General features: G+C 45.5%; 1 protein-coding gene across 3 annotated transcripts in view; it reads right to left on the reverse strand.

Moving 5' to 3' along the window:
• The window catches only part of slc12a5a (solute carrier family 12 member 5a), a 302,630-nt gene that overhangs the window by 154,643 nt on the left and 122,429 nt on the right, over positions 1-25,558 (reverse strand). Inside the window, exon 1 of one of the 3 annotated variants that reach the window (XM_041891977.2) lies at positions 17,035-17,323. The exons of the other annotated variants lie outside the window; for them this stretch is intronic. Coding sequence (XP_041747911.1) covers positions 17,035-17,089 — 55 coding nt within the window. The 5' untranslated portion in view covers positions 17,090-17,323. Of the gene's footprint in view, positions 1-17,034; positions 17,324-25,558 lie in introns of those variants that run through there. 3 annotated transcript variants of the gene reach the window in all.

The following is a 25,558-nucleotide window of genomic DNA, read 5'->3' on the forward strand; positions in this document are numbered from 1 at the left end:
TGGCAGGTTTGTTGTGGTGCCATATTCTTTCAATTTTTTAATAATGGATTTAATGGTGCTCCGTGGGATGCTGAAAGTTTCGGATATTTTTTTATAACTCAACCCTGATTTGTACTTCTCCACAACCTGACCTGTTTGGAGAGCTCCTTGGTTTTCATGGTGCCGCTTGCTTGGTGGTGCCCCTTGCTTAGTGGTGTTGCAGACTCTGGGGCCTTTCAGAACAGGTGTATATATATAGATCATGTGACACTTAGATTGCACACAGGTGGACTTTATTTAACTATTTATGTGACTTCTGAAGGTAATTGGTTGCACCAGATCTTATTTATTTTTTAGAATTTTTTGAAACAAGTTATTTTTTTCATTTCACTTCTACAATTTGAAATCCAAATAAAAATCAATTTGCACTATAGCCTATTTATTGCCTTACCTCCATAACATGCTACATTTGCACACACTGTATATATACAGTGGGGAAAAAAGTATTTAGTCAGCCACCAATTGTGCAAGTTCTCCCACTTAAAAAGATGAGAGAGGCCTGTAATTTTGTTTTTCTTCTTTTTTTAAATCTATGAAATGCAGTATCATTGTGTCATCAGTGACTGAGTTATAAAATGAATATGTCTCGATATCAACAACATTAGACATTAGAGGCCACGTACTTCTGTGTAGACAGTTACAGATATTGATGTGGAAAGCAAACTCTCAATTCTGCTATTGTGATTCATGTATTGTAAACAGACCAAATAAAGTTATCAATTTAATCGCAATCAAATGACAGAAAATATATATATATTTCTAGATAAGTAGATATCAACATAGGTTTGAATGAACATACTGTATTCCACAGGGTCCAGTTCCGTTGACAACTGTAGGTAATTTAGTCATGCAGAGCAACCGCTAGAACCACAATGGACATTTGTTCAGTGCCAGACTAATCTTCAAATGTTATTCATGTGAGCCTGAGAGCCTATTTCAGGCATTTCAGCCCCAATCCCAAACACAAACTCCGGAAATAACACCGACATCCACACTCCATTGCCAACGGAGTAACAGAACCACCCTGCCGCATGCCTCATCCTCCTAAAGCTGTTTTCTCTTTCTCCAGAGAGGAAAACAGACAGAAGGTAATGTGCATTACCATGGTTACAGTCCATGCTGTGGGAAGTGTTCCATAGGATCTAAATACCCTGCCTTTCATGAGGGCGCTAACCTTGAGTAATTAGGCTTTTTTTGACAGAGGATTTATTTCCTTCTGCATTTAATTGCTTGAGTGTTTGTTTCTCCTTTCATACTGGAGTCGGCGTGCTTATGTACGTGCAGCCAGGTTTTTTTTATAACAAGGCCAAAATGAATATGAGTCATTGACATGCCTCCTCACCGGAAACCCTGTATTGAAGTAAGCAATATGGGAACTCGTTATATGCGCCTGCTTGGGATGCTGGGGGATCGAGAAGGAGCGGTTACAGCCCAGGGAAACCAAGCGCATGACACAGCCTGTGTGGGAGGATCCCTGTGTTGTGTATCGTGGGATTCTGGGATTGCCGCATCTAAACATTTAAGAAAGTGCTTTAATTGGTGAGGATGAGTGGGAATGAAAGGTGGGTCGGCGGTGGATGTTTGAATCCCCCAAAATAGAGCCTTGGAGGAGAATCAAAAAATCAGGGTTGTAATTGAGCTTGGGAGGGAGGGTAGCCTGCATCACTGCCAAGCCTCTCTCTCTCACACACACAGACTAGAGGTAGCTGGACTGTGGCTAATGAGACTGAATGGGGCTAAAGCTAACTCCATAGCGTCCATACCAAGGCCCCAGGTTTCCGTTCTAGAAGCACGCTTTCCACTGTGCTCAGAGGACACTTTCGGTAGAGCCCAAAAAGAATTTCTCAAAAGACACTTTTGTTATGACGGTTGTGAAAAAGTTATATCACTTGAATTATTCAAGTAATTGTCTTCAAGGCCGATTTGTTTTTCCATCACATCCGAAGATATTAACATTTTATTAACAACCACCACAAAACGGCGTATGCGAACATGAGTAGATTAAGTTGAAAACAACGGTCGGCCATCTTGGACGCTGTCTCCAGTTCTTTTATATCTCAATGGTCTGTACTCCTGTGTGAGGAAAGGTAGAAATGATGGATGGATGGATGGACGGACGGACAGACGGAAGATGAATAGATATAAATAATCATGGACAGATTCAAATAGGTTGAGAACGCTTCAGACATATAGATTAATGTGCACAAACTATACTCATGGACGCTTTGTCATTCATAGGCGCTTATCAGAGTCCAAAATGAGTCTGCATCCGCACAGCAACGTTCTAGAATATTGGACTGTTGTCTTTCATACTTTTCGAATTCTCAGCGCGGCTTCAAAATTCAGTTGAGTGGGAGCCGCGTACGCAGAGCCACGTTGGTTGTGAATTTTTGTGAGGTGCATGGTAGAGCTGTGTGTCCTATGCTATGTAACAATGGTAAAATAAATTCTGCTACTTTCTCCAAAGTCTCTTGTTGTCCAGACGTCCAGGTTGTAAGATTCCCGTAATCAAGAGGGAACTATCAGGAAATCCGGGAATCCTCCAACTGGTATTTTTTGAAAACCAGGTCATTTTGGAAAAGTTACCGAAATGTTGCAACCCTAAGCAAGAGGAGGTAGAGATCCAGTCGATGGCCAATTGAAAGAGTGGTTACTCTTGTATACAGTGCCTTGCAAAAGTATTCATCCCCCTTGGCGTTTTTCCTATTTTGTTGCATTACAACCTGTAATTTATTTATTTTATTTTTATTTCACCTTTATTTAACCAGGTAAGCCAGTTGAGAACAAGTTCTCATTTACAACTGCCACCTGGCCAAGATAAAGCAAAGCAGTGCGATAAAAAACAACAACACAGAGTTACATATGGGGTAAACAAAACATAAAGTCAAAAATACAACAGAAAATACAGTGGGGAAAAAAAGTATTTAGTCAGCCACCAATTGTGCAAGTTCTCCCACTTAAAAAGATGAGAGAGGCCTGTAATTTTCATCATAGGTACACGTCAACTAGGACAGACAAATTGAGATGTCTTTTTCCAGAAAATCACATTGTAGGATTTTTAATGAATTTATTTGCAAATTATGGTGGAAAATAAGTATTTGGTCACCTACAAACAAGCAAGATTTCTGGCTCTCACAGACCTGTAACTTCTTCTTTAAGAGGCTCCTCTGTCCTCCACTCGTTACCTGTATTAATGGCACCTGTTTGAACTTGTTATCAGTATAAAAGACACCTGTCCACAACCTCAAACAGTCACACTCCAAACTCCACTATGGCCAAGACCAAAGAGCTGTCAAAGGACACCAGAAACAAAATTGTAGACCTGCACCAGGCTGGGAAGACTGAATCTGCAATAGGTAAGCAGCTTGGTTTGAAGAAATCAACTGTGGGAGCAATTATTAGGAAATGGAAGACATACAAGACCACTGATAATCTCCCTTGATCTGGGGCTCCACGCAAGATCTCACCCCGTGGGGTCAAAATGATCACAAGAACGGTGAGCAAAAATCCCAGAACCACACGGGGGGACCTAGTGAATGACCTGCAGAGAGCTGGGACCAAAGTAACAAAGCCTACCATCAGTAACACACTACGCCGCCAGGGACTCAAATCCTGCAGTGCGAGACGTGTCCCCCTGCTTAAGCCAGTACATGTCCAGGCCCGTCTGAAGTTTTCTAGAGTGCATTTGGATGATCCAGAAGAGGATTGGGAGAATGTCATATGGTCAGATGAAACCAAAATATAACTTTTTGGTAAAAACTCAACTCGTCGTGTTTGGAGGACAAAGAATGCTGAGTTGCATCCAAAGAACACCATACCTACTGTGAAGCATGGGGGGTGGAAACATCATGCTTTGGGGCTGTTTTTCTGCAAAGGGGCCAGGACGACTGATCCGTGTAAAGGAAAGAATGAATGGGGCCATGTATCGTGAGATTTTGAGTGAAAACCTCCTTCCATCAGCAAGGGCATTGAAGATGAAACGTGGCTGGGTCTTTCAGCATGACAATGATCCCAAACACACCGCCCGGGCAACGAAGGAGTGGCTTCGTAAGAAGCATTTTAAGATCCTGGAGTGGCCTAGCCAGTCTCCAGATCTCAACCCCATAGAAAATCTTTGGAGGGAGTTGAAAGTCCGTGTTGCCCAGCGACAGCCCCAAAACATCACTGCTCTAGAGGAGATCTGCATGGAGGAATGGGCCAAAATACCAGCAACAGTGTGTGAAAACCTTGTGAAGACTTACAGAAAACGTTTGACCTGTGTCATTGCCAACAAAGGGTATATAACAAAGTATTGAGAAACTTTTGTTATTGACCAAATACTTATTTTCCACCATAATTTGCAAATAAATTCATAAAAACTCCTACAATGTGATTTTCTGGAGAAAAAAAATCTCATTTTGTCTGTCATAGTTGACGTGTACCTATGATGAAAATTACAGGCCTCTCATCTTTTTAAGTGGGAGAACTTGCACAATTGGTGGCTGACTAAATACTTTTTTCCCCCACTGTACATCCAGACGCTACTTAATCAGTGTAGCTGTAACTTCTGTTTAAAAGCTTTACAGGACATCTGCATAATGTTTAAAAGCCTTAGAGGACATCTGCATAATGTTTAAAAGCCTTAGAGGACATCTGCATAATGTTTAAAAGCTTTAGAGGACATCTGCATAATGTTTAACTGGCTAGTGCACTGTGTTGTGTCTGTCAGAAGACGTAGCTTAGCTGGCTGATCTTTTGAACAGAAACCAGCTAGATCTTAGTCTCACACTGACGTCAACGCATTAGAAGAGAACATTTGACCTAAGTGGAAGTTATGATTCGCCTTACTGCACCATAGTATGACAACTTTGATCCTGATCATTAGTCAAGATGTCTTCTTGGCGTAGCAGTGCGTTCGCTTTTATTCATTGTCCTTGTGTAAATATCCCGTTTCTAGTTTTTTTGTCTATTTTTGTATATATTTCTCAATTTTTACTTTTCATTCTTTAACTAAATATACTTTCCTGCAACCCGCCTCACCCAACGTGGAAAGGATTCTATTATTTCTTTATAACTTTCTTCAAGAACCTTAAGCTTGAAACTAGTGTAGCTAGCGTAGCTGCAACTGAATGGCTACTTGCTATTAGTCACCGTTAGCGTCTTCACCACTGTCCGTGGCCTACACTATCCACCAGCCAGCTCTAGCTCTAGCCTGGACAATTCGTCGGCCAGTCTGCACAGCGTGCTATCGACCCAGAGCTTATTGGACTTTCTGCCGGAATCACTGGACCCTAGCGCCGGATCATCGCAACCAGCTAGCTAGCTGCAACCTGTTGTTGGCTAATTACCATTGCCCTATAGCAAGCACCAGTTAGCCTTGAGCTAGCCTCAGGCCCATCTCCCGGCTATCTACCTCTCTGTCAACCGGACGGGACCTCCTAGTGTTGACACTGAGCCCCGCCGATCCAACACGACTGGTTTGCCGACGAAATAGTCTGATGTGGTTTCAACAGGCTTCCCGTTGCGATGACCACGAAGATCCATCTGCCAGCCCCGGCCCGCTAGCACACGCAAACTACAACTGTGCTCCCTGCTAGCTGTGCTGAAGCACCAATTTGAACTGCTCTCGGACTCACATATTGCGGTTCACTGGACCTTATGATCACTCAGCTGCACAGCTGATGCCTGCTGGACTGTTCCTTTACACGGTACCCTGTCCTGTTTATTCTGTTTAGCCTTAGCCCAAACGTTATCGCTATTTCCAGTTGTTGTCTTAGCTCTCTCTAATAACACCTGTGACTGCTTTATGCCTCTCTCCCATGTCAATTATGCCTTGCCTATTGCTGTTTGGGTTAGTTCTTATTATACAATTTCACTGTAGAACCCCTAGTCCCTCTCAAACTGCCTCAAATAGTTCCTTTGTTCCACCCCCCATACACGCCGAGACCGGCTCAATCGGTGCCTCCAGTGACGCTATCTCTTTCATTGTTACCCAACGCTTAGGGTTACCTGAACTGTACTCATATCCTTCCATATCCTTTTCTGTACATAATGCCCTGAATCTTTTCTACAACGCCCGGAGAACTGCCCCCTTTATTCTATGTACCCAACGCACTAGAAGACCAGTTCTTAAAGCCTTTAGTCGTATCCTTATTCTAGTCCTCCTCTGTTCCTCTGGTGATGTAGAGGCTAACCCAGGCCCTGCAGCCCCCAGTATCACTCCTACTCCCCAGGAGCTATCATTTGTTGACTTCTGTAACCATAAAAGTCTTGGTTTTCTGCACGTAAATATCAGAAGCCTCCTTCCTAAGTTTGAGTTATTCACTGCGTTAGCACACTCCGCCAACCCTGATGTTCTAGCAGTGTCTGAATCCTGGCTTAGGAAGGCCACCAAAAATTCTGAAATTTCCATCCCCAACTATAACATTTTCCATCTAGATAGAACTGCCAAAGGGGGGTGGAGTTGCAATCTACTGTAGAGATAGCCTGCAGAGCTCTATCATACTATCCAGGTCTGTGCCCAAACAGTTTGAGCTTCTACTTCTAAAAATCCACCTTTCCAGAAATACATCTCTCACTGTTGCCGCTTGCTACAGACCCCCCTCAGCCCCCAGCTGTGCCCTGGACTCCATATGTGAATTGATTGCCCCCCATCTATCCTCAGAGTTCGTACTGCTTGGTGACCTAAATTGGGATATGCTTAACACCCCGGCCATCCTACAATCTAAACTAGATGCCCTCAATCTCACACAAATTATCAACGAACCTACCAGGTACAACCCTAAATCCGTAAACATGGGTACCCTCATAGATATCATCCTGACTAACTTACCCTCTAAATACACCTCCGCTGTCTTCAACCAGGATCTCAGCGATCACTGCCTTATTGCCTGCGTCCGTACTGGGTCCGCGGTCAAACGACCACCCCTCATCACTGTCAAACGCTCCCAAAAACACTTCAGCGAGCAGGCCTTCCTAATTGACCTGGCCCAGGTATCCTGGATGGATATAGATCTCATTCCGTCAGTAGAGGATGCCTGGTTGTTCTTTAAAAGTAATTTCCTCTCAATCTTAAATAAACATGCCCCATTCAAAAAATACAGAACTAAGAACAGATATAGCCCCTGGTTCTCCTCAGACTTGACTGCCCTTGACCAGCACAAAAACATCCTGTGGCGTACTGCATTAGCATCAAATAGCCCCCGCGATATGCAACTTTTCAGGGAAGTTAGGAACCAATATACACAAGCAGTTAGGAAAGCAAAGGCTAACTTTTTCAAACAGAAATTTGCATCCTGTAGCACTAACTCCAAAAAGTTTTGGGACACTGTAAAGTCCATGGAAAATAAGAGCACTTCCTCCCAGCTGCCCACTGCACTGAGGCTAGGAAACACTATCACCACCGATAAATCTACAATAATCGAGAATTTCAACAAGCATTTTGCTACGGCTGGCCATGCTTTCCACCTGGCTACCACTACTGCACCCTCCGCTGCAACTTGCCCATGCCCCCCCCGCTTCTCCTTCACACAAATCCAGACAGCTGATGTTCTGAAAGAGCTGCAAAATCTGGACCCCTACAAATCATCTGGGCTAGACAATCTGGACCCTTTCTTTCTAAAACTAGCCGCCGAAATTGTCGCAACCCCTATTACTAGCCTGTTCAATCTCTCTTTCGTAACGTCTGAGATCCCCAGAGATTGGAAAGCTGCTGCGGTCATCCCCCCTCTTCAAAGGGGGTGACACTCTAGATCCAAACTGTTACAGACCCATATCCATCCTGCCCTGCCTTTCAAAAAGTTTTTGAAAGCCAAGTCAACAAACAGATCACCGACCATTTCGAATCCCACCGTACCTTCTCCGCTATGCAATCCGGTTTCCGAGCTGGTCATGGGTGCACTTCAGCCACGCTCAAGGTCCTAAATGATATTATAACCGCGATCGATAATAGACAGTACTGTGCAGCCGTTTTCATTGACCTGGCCAAGGCTTTCGACTCTGTCAACCACCGCATTCTTATTGGCAGACTAAATAGCCTTGGTTTCTCAAATGACTGCCTCGCCTGGTTCACCAACTACTTCTCAGATAGAGTTAAATGTGTCAAATCGGAGGGCCTGTTGTCTGGACCTATGGCAGTCTCTATGGGGGGTGCCACAGGGTTCAATTCTTGGGCCGACTCTTTTCTCTGTGTATATCAATGACGTCGCTCTTGCTGCTGGTGACTCTCAGATCCACCTCTACGCAGACGACACCATTTTGTATACATCTGGCCCTTCATTGGACACTGTGTTAACAAACCTCCAAACAAGCTTCAATGCCATACAACACTCCTTCAGTATCCTCCAACTGCTCTTAAACACTAGTAAAACTAAATGCATGCTCTTCAACCGAACGCTGCTTGCACCCGCCCACCCGACTAGAATCACTACTCTCGACGGGTCTGACCTAGAGTATGTGGACAACTACAAATATCTAGGTGTCTGGTTAGACTGTAAACTCTCCTTCCAGACTCACATTAAGAATCTCCAATCCAAAGTTAAATCTAGAATCGGTTTCCTATTTCGCAACAAAGCCTCCTTCACTCATGCTGCCAAACATGCCCTCGTAAAACTGACTATCCTACCGATCCTTGACTTCGGCGATGTCATTTACAAAATAGCCTCCAACACTCTACTCAGAAAATTGGATGTAGTCTATCACAGTGCCATCCGTTTTGTATCCAAAGCCCCATATACTACCCACCACTGTGACCTGTACGCTCTTGTTGGCTGGTCCTCACTACATATTCGTCGCCAAACCCACTGGCTCCAGGCCATCTATAAATCACTGCTAGGCAAATCCCCGCCTTATCTTAGCTCATTGGTCACCATAGCAACACCCACTTGTAGTCTGCGCTCCAGCAGGTATATCTCACTGGTCATCCCCAAAGCCAACACCTCCTTTGGCCGCCATTCCTTCCAGTTCTCTGCTGCCAATGACTGGAACAAATTGCAAAAATCTCTGAAGCTGGAGACACTTATCTCCCTCACTAACTTTAAGCATCAGTTGTCAGAGCACCTTACCGATCACTGCACCTGTACACAGCCCATCTGAAATTAGCCCGCCCAACTACCTCATCCCTATATTGTTATTTATTTTGCTCATTTGTACCCCAGTATCTCTATTTGCACATCATCTCTTGCACATCTATCATTCCAGTGTTAATACTAATTGTAATTATTTTGCACTATAGCCTATTTATTGCCTTACCTCCATAACTTGCTACATTTTCACACACTGTATATATATGTATTTCTGTTGTATTTTTGACTTTGTTTTGTTTTACCCCATTTGTAACTCTGTGTTGTTGTTTTTATCGCACTGCTTTGCTTTATCTTGGCCAGGTCGCAGTTGTAAATGAGAACTTGTTCTCAACTGGTTTACCTGGTTAAATAAAGGTGAAATAAAATAAAATAAAAATAAAAATTACTGTCGATTGGAACTAAGAATAAAGGAGAAGTGAGATATGCAAAGGAATTTCTAAATTTCAGGGAATGTTTTCTGGCAATCAGAGTGGAGAGTAGATCTGATCAGTTGGGTTGAGGTTAAATCCATCATGTTGCTCTCTTTCTCCATCTCTCTTTCTGTCTCTATCGCTCTCTAACCACATATTTCTCTCCATAAAACCAGCCATCTATTTCTCTCTAAAACGATCCATCCATTTCACCACTTAAACCTCTCAAAGCCTATGGGAATCAATTCCTCCAATGCTGTACCATTGGCTGCACAAGACTCAGGGTGCTGGTACCATGAAATTACAATCCAACCGGCTTAACTTTGACAAAATAAATGTTTTCGTTCATCAACTGCCTTTGTTCCCAATGTTCTCTAACAAAATGATTGACCACATTCCACATTATCGCAGTGGCTGCACCGTGATCAAATACCTGCATGGTGAAATCCCATGGCTGAAATGACAAAGCTGAATTTTCACAAAGTAGAGGTTTTCTCTTACATAATTCTATTAGTTTGCTTTATTAAAACCAATACTCATTTTCCTAATGGCAGGGGAATTGGGTTGACAATTGAGTCAGTGGTAAAAGAGAAAGTCAGTGGAGGACTGCTATGTGTGTATGCACAACCATGCTTGTGTGTGTGTGTGTGTGTGTGTGCTTGTTAGATGGACTGGTTACGTTGGAGATTTTCATTAGTGATGCATGAGTCAACAGCCTTTTCAGAGAGCTGCCCCATCGTCACTAATTACACACTCCTGCATTTTGAGTTTTAATTGGGAAACTGATCTATGAATAACATCCCTTTCTATCTGGATTCCAACCGGTGTGGGTTGCAAATTAGCCAAAATTAGCATTTATCTGGCACATCTTTATATTTCTGCGATTGTTGCCATATTTCATTATTACCTTTGATCAAATTAATAACGCAATATGTAATTACGTTCTATGTGCTCTCGCATGACTTATGAGCCGCTTGTATTCCTGCAATTGGGACTTCGATAAAGTAATGACTCTCTGGGAATTAGGCGCATTGTTAGGGCTTTGGCTCTGTGGTGCTGACGATATCAACGATAGAGGTCACTTCACCGACAAGGCAATAACGGACAGAGTGCTGACTCGCGTTGTGCCTAATCACATCCACTGAATCAGTCACTGTTGTTGAGCGCGGCTGAATCAGTCATAATCACATCCACTGAATCAGACACTGTTGTTCAGCGCGGCTGAATCAGTCATAATCACATCCACTGAATCAGTCACTGTTGTTGAGCGCGGCTCAGGTGATTGTGGGTGTGTGTGCATGTGTGTGTGTGTGTGTGAGGTGTGTGCATGTGTGTGTGTTTGCGTGTGTGTGTGTGCGTGTGTGTTGCTCTGTAAACACGTTTGTCTGTGTGAACATGCATTTGTTTGTATATATAGTAAAATACATGAGTATGTGTGTGTGTGTGTGTGTGTGTGTGTGTGTGTGTGTGTGTGTGTGTGTGAGTAACCTGACACCAGTACAGTACAACTACCTCCTTGCCAAGACAACAAGTGTCATTCTGTCACGGCCAGCAATCTCTCTCTCTAACCATGCTTGGGGGCATCTTAAAGTATTATGCAGTCAGTCATAACTAAAAGATATATAATTAAAGGTCATTGAAGGGCCTTTTTGGAGCGGTGGAAAAGGAGTCTGGATGGATGGATGAGGTTTGTCAGAGGCTGCTTCCCCAATGGTATCCTATTCCCTATCTTGTGAACTATTTTGGACCAGGGTCCATAGAGCTCTGGTCAAAATTAGTGTGGGTCCATAGGGCTCTGGTCAAAAGTAGTGCACTCTATCGGGAATAGGGTTTTCATTTGGGATGCAGACAGAGTGCTGAGAGAGAGTTAAGCCCTCTGTCAGAAAGCCCCCAGACAGAGTGCTGAGAGAGAGTTGTTAAACCCTCTGTCAGAAAGCCCCCAGACAGAGTGCTGAGAGAGAGTTGTTAAACCCTCTGTCAGAAAGCCCCCAGACAGAGTGCTGAGAGAGAGTTAAGCCCTCTGTCAGAAAGCCCCCAGACAGAGTGCTGAGAGAGAGTTAAGCCCTCTGTCAGAAAGCCCCCAGACAGAGTGCTGAGAGAGAGTTAAGCCCTCTGTCAGAAAGCCCCCAGACAGAGTGCTGAGAGAGAGTTGTTAAACCCTCTGTCAGAAAGCCCCCAGACAGAGTGCTGAGAGAGAGTTAAGCCCTCTGTCAGAAAGCCCCCAGACAGAGTGCTGAGAGAGAGTTAAGCCCTCTGTCAGAAAGCCCCCAGACAGAGTGCTGAGAGAGAGTTAAGCCCTCTGTCAGAAAGCCCCCAGACAGAGTGCTGAGAGAGATTTATTAAACCCTCTGTCAGAAAGCCCTCAGACAGAGTGCTGAGAGAGAGTTGTTAAACCCTCTGTCAGAAAGCCCCCAGACATAGTGCTGAGAGAGAGTTAAGCCCTCCGTCAGAATGCCCCCAGACAGAGTGCTGAGAGAGAGTTAAGCCCTCTGTCAGAAACCCCCCAGACAGAGTGCTGAGAGAGAGTTGTTAAACCCTCTGTCAGAAAGCCCCCAGACAGAGTGCTGAGAGAGAGTTAAGCCCTCTGTCAGAAAGCCCTCAGACAGAGTGCTGAGAGAAAGTTGTTAAACCCTCTGTCAGAAAGCCCCCAGACAGAGTGCTGAGAGAGAGTTAAGCCCTCTGTCAGAAAGCCCCCAGACAGAGTGCTGAGAGAGAGTTGTTAAACCCTCTGTCAGAAAGCCCCCAGACAGTGCTGAGAGAGAGTTAAGCCCTCTGTCAGAAAGCCCCCAGACAGAGTGCTGAGAGAGAGTTAAGCCCTCTGTCAGAAAGCCCCCAGACAGAGTGCTGAGAGAGAGTTAAGCCCTCTGTCAGAAAGCCCCCAGACAGAGTGCTGAGAGAGATTTGTTAAACCCTCTGTCAGAAAGCCCCCAGACAGAGTGCTGAGAGAGAGTTGTTAAACCCTCTGTCAGAAAGCCCCCAGACATAGTGCTGAGAGAGAGTTAAGCCCTCCGTCAGAATGCCCCCAGACAGAGTGCTGAGAGAGAGTTAAGCCCTCTGTCAGAAACCCCCCAGACAGAGTGCTGAGAGAGAGTTGTTAAACCCTCTGTCAGAAAGCCCCCAGACTGAGTGCTGAGAGAGAGTTAAGCCCTCTGTCAGAAAGCCCCCAGACAGAGTGCTGAGAGAGAGTTAAGCCCTCTGTCAGAAACCCCCCAGACAGAGTGCTGAGAGAGAGTTGTTAAACCCTCTGTCAGAAAGCCCCCAGACTGAGTGCTGAGAGAGAGTTAAGCCCTCTGTCAGAAAGCCCTCAGACAGAGTGCTGAGAGAAAGTTGTTAAACCCTCTGTCAGAAAGCCCCCAGACAGAGTGCTGAGAGAGAGTTAAGCCCTCTGTCAGAAAGCCCCCAGACAGAGTGCTGAGAGAGAGTTGTTAAACCCTCTGTCAGAAAGCCCCCAGACAGAGTGCTGAGAGAGAGTTAAGCCCTCTGTCAGAAAGCCCCCAGACAGAGTGCTGAGAGAGAGTTGTTAAACCCTCTGTCAGAAAGCCCCCAGACAGAGTGCTGAGAGAGAGTTAAGCCCTCTGTCAGAAAGCCCCCAGACAGAGTGCTGAGAGAGTTGTTAAACCCTCTGTCAGAAAGCCCCCAGACAGAGTGCTGAGAGAGAGTTGTTAAACCCTCTGTCAGAAAGCCCCCAGACAGAGTGCTGAGAGAGAGTTAAGCCCTCCGTCAGAATGCCCCCAGACAGAGTGCTGAGAGAGAGTTAAGCCCTCTGTCAGAAAGCCCCCAGACAGAGTGCTGAGAGAGAGTTGTTAAACCCTCTGTCAGAGAGCCCCCAGACAGAGTGCTGAGAGAGAGTTGTTAAACCCACTGTCAGAAAGCCTCCAGACAGAGTGCTGAGAGAGAGTTAAGCCCTCTGTCAGAAAGCCCCCAGACAGAGTGCTGAGAGAGAGTTGTTAAATCCTCTGTCAGAAAGCCCCCAGACAAAATTTACTTTCTTGAAGTGTGAGCTTTTCAAGGATGTCTCATTCTCCTTACAAAGGCATCATGGGAAGGAAAACAAGATGTTTTCTCAACAACAAAAAACACAGGAACAAGAGCGGGCATGTTCACTGCACCTTTCACACTGCACTTGATGAGAGTGGACAGCTACATTTGATGCAGCAACATTCTCCACCCCCCCTTCCTCTCCCTTCCCTTTCACATAGTCAAAAACAGCTTCCTATAGCACTTTAAAACCGAAGCATTACAGTCAAAGCCTCTGGATGCAAAAGAAAATAGAGCAAACAAACTTACGGGCTCGCTCGTTTATTCTACTACTGATTAGAAAAAACAAATTCTGCAAATAATTAACAATACAGCGGTGGATGTAAAACGACAGCTCATGAATTTGCAAATTATCAATGTAAAATAGCATTTTATAATTGTTTTCTCTCCCGGCAAGACCTTTCTTGCATTCATATTGTGTGAATACGCGATGCAGGAAGGAAATCTCCTAGTACTGTAGCAAGCAGCTCTACAGCCTAGCGCTGTCCTCTGCTTCCTGTAAATATGACCAGAGGCTGATTTCAGCTCCACGGACAGCAGCACAGCAGGTCATTACAGAGGCTCGCTTCAGCACCACGGACAGCACCACAGGAGCCCATGACATTACAGAGGCTGATTTCAGCAGCGCGGACAGCACCACAGGAGCCCATGACATTACAGAGGCTGATTTCAGCAGCGCGGACAGCACCACAGGAGCCCATGACATTACAGAGGCTGATTTCAGCAGCGCGGACAGCACCACAGGAGCCCATGACATTACAGAGGCTGATTTCAGCAGCGCGGACAGCACCATATCAACCCATTACAGAGGCTTGCTTCAGCAGCACGGACAGCACCATATCAACCCATTACAGAGGCTTGCTTCAGCAGCACGGACAGCACCACAGGAGCCCATGACATTACAGAGGCTGATTTCAGCAGCACGGACAGCACCACAGGAGCCCATGACATTACATAGGTTGATTTCAGCAGCACGGACAGCACCACAGGAGCCCATGACATTACAGAGGCTGATTTCAGCACCACGGACAGCACCACAGGAGCCCATGACATTACAGAGGCTGATTTCAGCAGCGCGGACAGCACCACAGGAGCCCATGACATTACAGAGGCTGATTTCAGTACCACGGACAGCACCATATCAACCCATTACAGAGGCTTGCTTCAGCACCACGGACAGCACCACAGGAGCCCATGACATTACAGAGGCTGATTTCAGCAGCACGGACAGCACCACAGGAGCCCATGACATTACAGAGGCTGATTTCAGCAGTGCGGACAGCACCACTGGAGCCCATGACATTACAGAGGCTGATTTCAGCAGCACGGACAGCACCACAGGAGCCCATGACATTACAGAGGCTGATTTCAGCACCACGGACAGCACCACAGGAGCCCATGACATTACAGAGGCTGATTTCAGCAGCGCGGACAGCACCACAGGAGCCCATGACATTACAGAGGCTGATTTCAGTACCACGGACAGCACCATATCAACCCATTACAGAGGCTTGCTTCAGCACCACCACAGTGACATTTCCCACTATAACAACCTCTAACTCTCTGCCCTCCACAGCAGTAGTGGTGACTACACAGAGTGATTCAGGTTCGCTGCACACTGACTCCTGTATGCACAGGATGCATGTAGGAGCCTCAGGCTAAATGGGAATGTGTGCTGCTATTCTGAGATCAGTGGAACTTTTCTATCTGCTACAGCGGGGGTGGGGAAGGGGGTGTGGAGGGAAGGATGGAGGGAGAGAAGGCACATATATCACAGAGCAGGAGTTATCACTATGTATCTCCACACATCTATGTGTTTCCCTGGATAAAAGGAGACATCTATGCGTTTCCCTGGATAAAAGGAGACATCTATGCATTTCCCTGGATAAAAGGAGCGAATTTGAATTCCATATATGGGCACATATGTAACAAAGGCAACAACCACATGTTTTTTCTGCACACACACACACACACACACACACACACACACACACACACACACACACACACACACACACACACACACACGCAACAGTGCTCGAGTAAATCAGATTAGCTTGACAGAGCTTGTGTGTCGTTAGGCGGGTTTATCTTGATGAGGAGTTTAAACGGGTCGTGTTCCCCTTCCACCACCACAGACTCCTGCCATGCCCAGTCACAATTCTCCCCAAAAGATGCCCGCATTAAGTTAAATATTCATGTTCGGAGCTGCCACAGTCTATTTATATCACAAAGCCCCGAGTGGCGGCACCGTGACTGTTTTCTCATCTGAAACTTGGGGCTCCAGTGCATCCCTTGGAGCCCGGACAGAAATAAGGATATTTGTGCACAGAAAACAGAAAAAAAAGACACATGCAAGAGCAAGGGGCTAAAAACCATGTTCAACACAACCCTGTTCAACACAACCCTGTTCAACACAAGCATGTTCAACACAAGCCCTGTTCAACACAAGCCTGTTCAACACAAGCCTGTTCAACACAAGCATGTTCAACACAACCCTGTTCAACACAACCCTGTTCAACACAACCCTGTTCAACACAACCCTGTTCAACACAAGCATGTTCAACACAACCCTGTTCAACACAACCCTGTTCAACACAAGCATGTTCAACACAACCCTGTTCAACACAACCCTGTTCAACACAAACATGTTCAACACAACCCTGTTCAACACAAGCATGTGTGAACAGGTAAAAAAATAAAAATATGCCTACACAACAGGTTATTTAGGTATTGATCCAAATCCCTCTTTTCCCAGCACCACTGCTGTGGTGAAGTATAGGAGGGGGAGGGGAGCCGGGACTCATTTTGACAGCTGGGACAGACGGATTAGCAGCGAGCGACGGCAGGTTGGTATCTCCGTTAGCGAGCATCGGTGTGTGTGTGCCCACGCTTGCCCGGGCACTGGGCGCCATATGCATTTTGAGTGTTTACGGTGCCGTGGTGGTGGAGAGGGGGGTTGAGGGGTTTGGGGACCATTGCACCCAAGCAGTGTGTGCATCTGTGTGTGTGTGTGTGTGTGTGTCTGTGTGTGTGTATCTGTGTGTGTATCTGTGTGTGTGTGTATATGTGTGTGTATCTGTGTGCTGTAATTCCTGTACGTTCACCAGTCCGTCATATTTGGAGAGAAATCCAATACTATTCCTGTCACAGCAGCAGTAAAGAGGAGAAGCATCACCCCAAGCAGGCAGGCAGGCAGGCAGGCAGGCAGGCAGGCAGGCAGGCAGGCAATGATGCAGCAACACACTCACACTTGAATGTCCATCCGTTCAACCTTCTGTCTGTGTGAGTCTGTATGCACCATACAAATGTGTGTGTATGTATGAGTACAGATATATTGCATTCATGTACATGAGCTTGTGTGTGTTTGATGAGCTTATGTGTGTGTGTGTGTGTGTGTGTGTGTGTGTGTGTGTTCGTGCATGTGTGCATCTGTGAGTGTGTGTGTGTGTGCGTGCATTTGTGAGACAGATTCCATCACTCACCCTGGCTGTTGGATCCCCCGTCCCCCTCCTCTGTGTCGGTTAGGTTGTTAAGCATCCTCGCTCCTCTATAACGGCTCTATAGGAGGGATACTACAACAGTACCAGCCCTTCTAGGCTTTCTCCTGGCTTCTCCTTGACCAGGTGTCCTCCTCCACTAAACGTTTGATAGCCCCAAAAACAATGCAGTACAAACGTAGTAGAAGGAGATGCTCTCCTCTGGTCCTGCCTCCCCCTAATGTGATGCTGAGCAGAGGAGAGAAGAAAGGAGGGCGAAAAAGAGTGAGAGCTTTTTTTCTCTCTCTCCCTCTTTGCAGATCCTCCTCTCGTCGTCTCTCTCTCTCTCTCTCTCTCTCTCTCTCTCTCTCTCTCTCTCTCTCTCTCTCTCTCTCTCTCTCTCTCTCTCTCTCTCTCTCTCTCTCTCTCTCTCTCTCTCTCTCTCTCTCTCTCTCTCTCTCTCTCTCTCTCTCTCTCTCTCTCTCTCTCTCTCTGGGAAGGACAGGAAAAGAGAGGGAGGCTGCAGGAGTTTAGTGGATGATGGAACCCCTAGAAGCAGCACAGTCACTCTATCTCTCCCTCTCACACACACAATCTCCCACTCACACACACACACAGACAAGCACACACATACACACTCTCTCTCTCTCTCTCTCTCTCTCTCTTCCTGCACAACCAACGTCCACCCCAACATAATCAGTGTAATTTCGCCAAATTGATAATGTATTGAAAGGGTATTATTGCCGATCCTTCCCTCCCTCCCTCCCTCCCTCTTTCTTTCTTTCTTTCTTTCTCTCCTCTCCTCACTTTCTCTTCCTCAGTCTTTGCATCTCCCTCCCTCCCTCCCTCCCTCCTCCCTCTTTCTTCCTCAGTCTTTGCCTATCCCTCTCTTCACAGCTGTCATATGGAAAGGTGATTGGAGAGAGAGGACTCTGCAGTGTTTGAAGAGCGAGCGTTAGCCTTCCTCGGCTCTCTGCCTCTCAGCTCTGGCGTTCCTTCTTCATGTCGCCTTTGTAATAAACTGTGGCTCGCTAGCGCTAGTCGCTTTAATGTCAGATGCAAATAGCGCGTTGCGTTTCCAGACACACACACACACACACATACACAGACACACACACAGACACACACACACACACACAGACACACACACACACACGCACACACACACACCCAAAGGGGGTCTACATGTATTTATTCTTAATCCTCTCCTTTTGATCATGTCCTTCACATATAGAGAGCTTTCTACCTATCCAGAGGGGACTGTACACCATACACTATTATTGTAGAATCTCATACAGTCATGGTGAGTGATGAAATACTGTTGTGTGTGTAGTTGTTGAGACAGAAAGAACATCTTGTCCTTTCAAGAGGGGCTGACTCATACATAGATTAGAAAAGCATTTGATTTTCAAAACCATATTCATCTGTGAGTGTGTCTGTCTGTGTGTGTGTCTCTCTGTGTGTGTGTGTGTCTGTGTGTGTGTGTGTGTGTCTGTGTGTGTGTGTGTCTGTGTGTGTGTGTGTCTGTGTGTGTGTGTGTCTGTGTGTGTGTGTGTGTGTGTGTGTCTGTGTGTGTGTGTGTCTTGTGTGTGTGTGTGTGTGTGTGTCTGTGTGTGTCTGTGTGTGTGTGTGTCTGTTGTGTGTGTGTCTGTTGTGTGTGTGTGTGTCTGTGTGTGTATGTGTGTGTCTGTGTGTGTGTGTGTCTGTGTGTGTGTGTCTGTGTGTGTGTGTGTGTGTGTGTGTGTGTGTCTGTGTCTGTGTGTCAGTCACAGGTCGTGGTACCACTCCAGAGATAAGAAAGCACTTCATCTTAATAAGTCTGGGTACCACAGATGCACTCAACATATTTCTATATAAACTCCTTATTTGGAATCACAAGGGATACAATGATCACGAAGCAAACAGGGTTCAGTGTTTAAAATGGCTCTCATCATGGACATAGTACGCAACATGTTCGATTATGTAATGTGTATGTTTTTTTGTTTGGTTTTTATGGATCCCGTGAACTCCCTGGAAAACAGTGTGAATTGTTACTGAGTCGACTACCTTGGTTAACTACCTTGGTTGACTACCTTGGTTGACTACCTTGGTTGACTACCTTGGTTGACTACCTTGGTTGACTACCTTGGTTAACTACCTTGGTTGAACAAATAGAAATGACGCGTTGGGCCGAACAATGCCATTTACCTGTGACTGTATTCATGATACAGCACTGCCTCCTGTGCCTTAGTGCTTAGAGAAGATACCAATTAACAAGTAATACATGCTATGTCTAGCCAACCATCCAATCACAATACCAATTATGGTGTAGTAAAATATTGACTAACATTGAGTAATGATGATGTGTGATTTACCCAATTATCAATCATTAATTATTGAGTATAACACTAATTTAGGGAGGTGTTTGTTTAATCTCTGAGTATTATGGGACCTATGGGAATGCAATACTCAACAACAAAACAACACTCACTTGCCTATCCATTGAGGTTAACCAATCCCCTTTCACAATCCATATCAACCTACGGTAACAATTGGTGCTACTCCCTACTTCTCCCCCTTGGTCCTGACCCTTCAATGTTTGCAGATCTGAGGGGTCTGGATAGGTATAAGTGTAGTGGTAGAGCTCCCTCCTACTGCTGAGTTGGTCCCTTGGATTACAGCTCAATGTATAATTCTTGACTCACTGCCACAATCACTAATGTAGTGTATCTTAGGGACATCTGGTGACATGTTGGATTTGAACTGTCAATAGGAATCATGTATACAATGTTTGGCACATAATTGTCTGTCCATATAATCAATAGCATCCTACAACACATCTCTTGTGATGGTTCTATAACTGCTATAAGTACAGTTCTCTATAATTCAAATATAGAATATAAATTGCTGAACGATCAATGAATTTCAATAACAACAATGAAACCAGTGAGAACGGCACACACAAACAGCCATTGACCAGATAATTGTTTATTTCATTTACCACCAACTTCTGGTGAACCTACTCGGCAGCCATTCAGCACATCACTTAAGGCTGAGTAATAAAAAGGAGAGAGGAAAATGAAATGATTGCGGTGGTCTTCAAACAATCACTTTGATGTCATCCCTTTCCCCAAGCTAATCCCACTGGATCAAACCATTGGATCTCTCTGGTAAAAATTCTATTGATGTCATCATCCGTCTTAACCCCCCTACGAACAAATTCATTCTCAACGGCCTTCAGTCCTATAGGTTCAGTACATACTTCATTAGACAGCATCTGTCTTGTCGTCTATACAACCATGGCAACCATGGCAATCCCAACCAACCTCAACCAACCCCAGACAACCCCAGCCAGCCCCAGCCAGCTCCAGCCAGCCCCAGCCAGCCCCAGCCAACCCAAGCCAACCCCAGCCAGCCCCAGCCAGCTCCAGCCAACCCAAGCCAACCCCAGCCAACCGCAACAGACCCTTTTACTCCATTAAGCCAACCCCTTAGACGAGAGACTGTGCCAAAAGTCTAGTTTTGGCCCAGATGAACTGTTGTGGGGAAGAAAAGTGCAAGCCCCACAGATTGTCTGAATAGTATTGGGTAACCTGCCCTTGGGCACTCCAGCAGATAGGTAGAGTTGTTGAACACGGGGCATAACAGGATCAGGTGGCATCAATAGAGCGTTGGCATTGGGTGAGACGGGCGGAGGGATCAAAACGTTGTCGCCAGCTCGTGAGGGACGGGAGGCTTATCTGTCAGACAGAGAATGGCATTCTATGTTTAGCACGTTTGAGTGCGATGGGGGATGAGTCAGAAGAGTCCCTAGGAGTCGCTCTGTGTGTGTGTGTGTGTGTTTGTAGGAGTGTGTGTGTGTGGTGTGTGTGTGTGTGTGCATGATTATGTGTGTGAATGGGTGCATGAGTTGTATGTATGAGAGTGTGTGTGTACTTGAGCATTTCTTTTTTATCAAAATGCGTTTTTTTGGCAGAAAAGCCTTCTGGAACATGTGAACTTTCATGTGCCTTAATAACAGACTTGTATGCCATCTGTAAATACGAATAAAATGGTTAAATTACGAGCCTAGTTGGTTTAGCCACGGAAAAGACAGGAACCGTCCTTCTAGCCATGATTGGCTGAGATAATGGATGGGCTGGACATGCCGAGAGATGAGTTCGGATTGGCCTGCCAATCAATTCTGTCTATAACATGAGCTGGTCAGTATGTGTAGGTAATCCTTTCTAACGCGGTGGCTTTTAAGATAAATATCATGAAGAACTGCACAAGTCTTGCTAAGTTTCTCCACTTTCTGTGAGGACCTAGTTTTGAAATCAGTGGAATGCCTGGTGGAAGCAGAGTATGATAGCTAAGGAGATGGAGAAAAAATTCAGGCGGTTGATTGCAAATGTGTAGGGAGTCGAAAAGGAAACACAGAAGGCTGTTGTATAAAACCTGTCTCTGGATTACATTTTCAAACTAAGGGCAACCATGGCATCCGTGACAGAGAGGGAGAAGCGTTTGTCCATGTATACGGGTAAGAGAGTCTAGCTAGCTACATTTTCTAACATTCTACGTTTCTAATTCCGCAAGAAAGTCATTGCAAAATAGTTGGGAAGAGATCTTTGACGTACCGATCCCATGGCAAAGTGTTTATGAACTGACACGCAAAACGAAACCGGATTCAAAAATTAGAATCTTTCAATTTAAATTATTATATAAAATTCTTGCTACCAATAGAATGTTATTTATATGGGGGATACAATCTTCCCAGCTCTGCAGGTTTTGCTGTGAAGAGACAGAATCATTAGATCATTTGTTTTGGTTCTGTCCATTTGTAGCTTGTTTTTGGACACAGGTCCAGGAATGGCTAAAGGATTGCAATATTTACCTGGAACTAACCTTGCAGATAGCATTACTGAGTGATCTGAAAAGTCATAGTCAATCAATCAATAATATAATAATACTTTTAGCAAAAATGTTTATTTTTAATTCACAATCTGTAGAAGCAATGAGAATAGAAAGGTTCAGAATTTTTGTAAAACATCACAGTACGGTTGAAATATATATGGCAAATAGAAATCCTATATGGATGGTGTTGGGAGATAGATGGGAGGTATTGAATAGAGTTGAAGGATGGGACTAATAACAAATAACAACAAATAATAACAAAGATAGCTAATAATGTAAGAATACTGTGTCCATAATAAGTATACAGTGGGGGAAAAAATTATTTAGTCAGCCAACAATTGTGCAAGTTCTCCCACTTAAAAAGATGAGAAAGGCTTGTAATTTTCATCATAGGTACACGTCAACTATGACAGACAAATTGAGATTTTTTTTTCCAGAAAATCACATTGTAGGAGTTTTAATGAATTTATTTGCAAATTATGGTGTAAAATAAGTATTTGGTCACCTACAAACAAGCAAGATTTCTGGCTCTCACAGACCTGTAACTTCTTCTTTAAGAGGCTCCTCTGTCCTCCACTCTTTACCTGTATTAATGGCACCTGTTTGAACTTGTTATCAGTATAAAAGACACCTGTCCACAACCTCAAACCGTCACACTCCAAACTCCACTATGGCCAAGACCAAAGAGCTGTCAAAGGACACCAGAAACAAAATTGTAGACCTGCACCAGGCTGGGAAGACTGAATCTGAAATAGGTAAGCAGCTTGGTTTGAAGAAATCAACTGTGGGAGCAATTATTAGGAAATGGAAGACATACAAGACCACTGATAATCTCCCTCGATCTGGGGCGCCACGCAAGATCTCACCCCGTGGGGTCAAAATGATCACAAGAACGGTGAGCAAAAATCCCAGAACCACACAGGGGGACCTAGTGAATGACCTGCAGAGAGCTGGGACCAAAGTAACAAAGCCTACCATCAGCAACACACTACACCGCCAGGGACTCAAATCCTGCAGTGGCAGACGTGTCCCCCTGCTTAAGCCAGTACATGTCCAGGCCCGTCTGAAGTTTGCTAGAGTGCATTTGGATGATCCAGAAGAGGATTGGGAGAATGTCATATGTATTATATATAACTTTTTGGTAAAAACTCAACTCATCGTGTTTGGAGGACAAAGAATACTGAGTTGCATCCAAAGAACACCATACCTACTGTGAAGCATGGGGGTGTAAACATCATGCTTTGGGGCTGTTTTTCTGCAAAGGGACCAGGACGACTGATCTGTGTAAAGGAAAGAATGAATGGGGCCATGTATCGTGAGATTTTGAGTGAAAACCTCCTTCCATCAGCAAGGGCATTGAAGATGAAACGTGGCTGGGTCTTTCAGCATGACAATGATCCCAAACACACTGCCCGGGCAACGAAGGAGTGGCTTCGTAAGAAGCATTTCAAGGTCCTGGAGTGGCCTAGCCAGTCTCCAGATCTCAACCCCATAGAAAATCTTTGGAGGGAGTTGAAAGTCTGTGTTGCCCAGCGACAGCCCCAAAACATCACTGCTCTAGAGGAGATCTGCATGGAGGAATGGGCCAAATTACCAGCAACAGTGTGTGAAAACCAAGTGAAGACTTACAGAAAACGTTTGACCTGTGTCATTGCCAACAAAGGGTATTTAACAAAGTATTGAGAAACTTTTGTTATTGACCAAATACTTATTTTCCACCATAATTTGCAAATAAATTCATAAAAAATCCTACAATGTGATTTTCTGGATTTTTTTTCCTCATTTTTTCTGTCATAGTTGAGGTGTACCTATGATGAAAATTACAGGCCTCTCATCTTTTTAAGTGGGAGAACTTGCACAATTGGTGGCTGACTAAATACTTTTTTCCCCCACTGTATATATATATATATATTGTGATGTCACGAGAGGCTACACAGCTTTCAGCGGGATTGCTCAAGTAGTGCAAGGAGACCAGGTTCAATCAAAACAAGGATTTTATTAAAGGTCTTGGGAAACTAACGAAAGTATAACACAATTCTGTTCTCTTGTGGCTCTTTAAGGGTTAACAGTTCAGGGATGTCTCTTCCACATCCAAAATCATAACTCTCACTCGCTCAAATAACTTTTCCCCAGTCTTACTGTATTCCACGTTGCAGCTAGTGGCAACCCAGCAAAACGTCCTTCCAAATGTCCCACACGTATTTCCACAGGTGCATATATCCAAAGGTGAGTATTTCCCAAAGGTAAGTATCTCCAAATCCTTATATTCCTCATGGAAGTGGACATGCAGCACTCTTGTCCTCCTGAGAGCCCAGCTTGGAGACTGTCTCTCTTCCCTTCCCAAACCTTCAGCTCATCAGCTCCTCATTTGTTTCAGCTGCGTGGGAAGATTGGCCATAGAGGGGTGGAGTTCCCGACCATACCAGCAGATGGAGCCATAGCTGTCTGGGTTTGCAGCCACCTCAGGGGGATGTAACGTCCCTCCAGGACACAGCCTCTCGTGACATCACACATCCCCCTCCTCGGGACCGACGTCCTCGTCGGGGTAAAGGCAGCGAAGAAGGCATCACGCCGGGAGAGGGCGTCCGCATTGCCGTGGTGCTTGCCAGACTGCTCTCTCTTCAACTCCTCCAACTCTAGGACCAGGGACTCAGCCTCCTGTTGTCGCTCCTTGAGTTTCTTACTGAACGCATCAGCCTTGGTTTTAGCAGAGTTTAGCTTCTGTTGAGCAGCTTTCAGTTCCTTCTCTCTCTGCCTCCGCATTCTTCATCTTGTTCTCCAACACCTTGTACTTCTCCTCTGCCTTCTTCTGGACCTCCTTACTACTGCGCAGGGTCTCCTCACACTCCTCGATGGTCCTGCGCAGCCTCTCCAGCTCCTCCTGTTGCTTAGGGAAGGAGCTCTGTTGGAGTTCAGCCTGGAGGATATCTAACTCTTCTGTCTTCATGTCTAACTGTTGCTTTAACAAACGATACCTCTCAGCGGTCCCCTTCAGACCAGACAGTTCTTTGTCCAGATTCTGTAACTCCGTCTCTGTGTCGGTCTGGGCACCTGCCATCCCTATCAGAGCCCGGGCGGGAGTGAGTAACTCGGAGGATTGCACCGGAGCCTTCCCAGGATGAGTCTTGCCTCTCCGTTTCCGAGGTACTCGGGTTATCCTCTCCTGAGACTCTCTCCAGAGTGGGTAAAAGGCTGGGCAGTCTCGGCCCAATTAGGACAGGGACGGGGAGGGAATCAACCACCCCCGCTCGTCGTGTGTATGGTTCCCGTGTGCTGGTCATTGTAAGTTCAGTAATGGGGTATTCCCTGGTGTCCCCATGGACACAGGAAACTGGGAGGACTTTCCCCGGGGTCAGACACGTTGGGCCCACCAAATCCTTACGCACCAGGGTGGCCCGGCTACCAGAATCCAGTAAGGCCTCCACATCATGGTGATTCACAGTTACCGGGCAGGTGGGGGGTCGATCTGGGCCGCCATCTACGACTCCCAAGAGCGAGGCAAAACGGTGTGTGGGTGCTGAGCTGGAGGACTCCGCAGTGGGCATAGGTTCATCGGCTGGTTTCCCACACTGCCAGGAGATATGTCCCATCTCCCCACACCGGTAACACTGTCGAAGTTTCCCCCTCCTGGTGTACTCTTCTTGGACCCGCCTGGTTT

Source organism: Coregonus clupeaformis, chromosome 12, assembly GCF_020615455.1.
Source record: "Coregonus clupeaformis isolate EN_2021a chromosome 12, ASM2061545v1, whole genome shotgun sequence".
In the NCBI taxonomy this organism is placed as follows: Eukaryota; Metazoa; Chordata; class Actinopteri; order Salmoniformes; family Salmonidae; genus Coregonus; species Coregonus clupeaformis.